General features: G+C 31.0%; 1 protein-coding gene across 3 annotated transcripts in view; it reads right to left on the reverse strand.

Moving 5' to 3' along the window:
* Window positions 1–1,039, reverse strand: part of LOC124888608 — a 19,799-nt gene extending 18,760 nt beyond the window's left edge. For 2 of the 3 annotated variants that reach the window (XR_007047078.1, XM_047399406.1), the window contains exon 1: window positions 845–1,039. Coding sequence is in view for 1 of the 3 variants with exons in the window: in XM_047399406.1 (XP_047255362.1) it covers window positions 845–932 (88 nt within the window). In the remaining 2 variants the exon portion in view is untranslated. The remainder of the gene's footprint in view (window positions 1–844) is intronic. The other variant, XR_007047079.1, reaches the window with a different exon arrangement.
* Between the last annotated feature and the right edge of the window lie 1,294 nt (window positions 1,040–2,333).

Here is a 2,333-nt window from a genome sequence, read left to right on the forward strand (position 1 = left end):
CAAAGGTGACTTGGCACACCGAATTATGCCAAGTGGCGACTCTAAATAAAAAAAAAAAAAGTAAAAAATTCTTTTTCAAAACAAAATTTCATTTCTTGTCACTTAAATAATAAAACCCTTTCGAACTTTAAAATATACCATTTTTTGGAGTGCGTAAAAAAGGGGGTGTGACATACACTCCTACTGGTAGATAGGCGTGCTTTGTCTTGTTATCCGAGCTAGTTGTCGTAGTACTTTGCTTGTAATGTTTGGGTCGTGAAGTTTTGGTGATGTATGTTGTGTCACATAGATCTAGTGTAGAGTACTCTGTGGTAGGGTTGTCTTTATTGATATTTGTTGTTCATTTCTACTACCTATTGTTTCTTATTCGTATATAATGTACTTCTCCGGAATACTTGAGTGGAGTCTGTCGGAAACAACTCTTCTACCTCATTTTTAAGGTATTGGTACGGATTGCGTATACTTTATCCTCCTCAGACTCTATTTTATGAGAATATACTCAATATATGGTTGTTGTTATTAATTGTTAAAACTCTATTTACGAGAAAAGGAAGAAAAGTCTTTTAATCAATCAAAATTGAGGTGGACCAGCAACTACTTCTTTATTTTTAATTAAAAGTCTCAAATTTAAATTCTACGTATGAGAATTACCCTTGTTAGAAAAGGCTTTTAACTTCAATATGAAAATTCAAATTTAAGTTCTACGTATGAGAATTACCCTTGTTAGAACAGGCTTTTAACTTCAATATGAAAATTTTTCACCGTAAATCTAAATTTAATCGAACTTATACTACCGAATAACTTAATTATGGTAAACAAAAAATAAAAGAAGGAATTATTGTACCTGACAATCTTCTTGAGTTTGTTGTGGATAGACAAAAAATTAAGACAAAAAAGGCTATGAAAAATAAAGAGAAAGCTTTGTGATTCATGGTTTCAAAAACTATGAAGGAAAAATACTGGTGCTTAGTTAATTAATAAGCTTATATGATGAACCTTTATATAATACTATTTCTCAAGGGAAGAATGATTAGGAATTCAAAATTGTGTGCACCCTTTAGTGTTAGAAAATTCGCACGGGAACAATTATTAGGAATTCAAAATACTTTGTTTATTTTTATTTGTCATGTCACGTTTTTTTTAAAATTAAATTTCATGAATTTTGATTAATATTTTAAAATATATATTTTAATAATATTAATATAAACAAAATGTAACTTATAATTTTTTTTTGTATAATTAATTTTAAAAATTTAAAATATTAAATTAATCTACTTCAATTTAATTTTGTAAAATCCACTTTAATAGAGCAGTAGAAAAATTTCTGACTTCTACCTTTTTCTCTTTTGGGGGCTTGACTAGGAGTCTTCCACTGAACATTGGGCGTCTGGTGGGGGTGGGGTTTTTTTTCTCTGCTTTTCTTTGCTGGGCATTGTGGAATATCCTGCAAGTGCGTGCTGCCCCAGTGTATTCCTCAGAAACCTCTTCATTTACTTTATGTGACAAATAAGACTTTTTGTTTTTGATTTCTCATCTGGAGTTCGATGCCTATATTGAAGTTCGATTAATATGAATTCGCGTAGGGTAGGGTCCCATTTGGGGGTAGCGCTCCCAACAGAGTTTTCTTCATGCTCAGGGTCGAATCCTCGACCTCTGAATAAGAGTGGAGTAGTTTCATCCGCTGCACCAGAACCTATGTTGGTGACAAATAAGACTATTTTCATACATTCTCCTTTTTAACCTTTTTTCTTGTTAATTTTTGTTTTCGGATAGGTGAAGAGATTTGACCCATTTTCTGGTCTATTTTTGTTACTAATTGTTAACTCTTTAATTACAAGTTTTACATGAAGTATGTAATGTAATCCCATATTCGATAATAGTATAATTTCAAAAAGTGTTTGATTTCACATAGTCTGTCGTGTGCTTAAATAAGAACATCATAACTGTGAGATTCTTACAATGTGAGAATATGTGAAGAGGATTCGTGGGAGATCAGAGTGTTGATATAGTGCAATATTATAATTATAATGATGAGGTTCTTGATTCGTTACAAAATAGAGAGGTGATTTCTTTTCATTTGAATACACCATTTTGGTTCTTGTTTTCTCCCTAGTACTTGAAAGCCTCTCTGTCGATGAAATTATGCTGGTAGATGTTTTGAATGACTATTTATTCTTATGATCCTCATAATCAAAACTTTGTGAGATTTAGTACCCATTTGGCCATGAAATTTTTTTTAGAAAAATTATTTCACTTTAGTGAAAAAAGTGAAAATTGTATGTGTTTGGCCATGAGAATTTTAAATACAATTTCGGAATTGTATTTGAAAAAAT

The sequence above is a fragment of the Capsicum annuum genome, chromosome 11 (genome assembly GCF_002878395.1).
Source record: "Capsicum annuum cultivar UCD-10X-F1 chromosome 11, UCD10Xv1.1, whole genome shotgun sequence".
In the NCBI taxonomy this organism is placed as follows: Eukaryota; Viridiplantae; Streptophyta; class Magnoliopsida; order Solanales; family Solanaceae; genus Capsicum; species Capsicum annuum.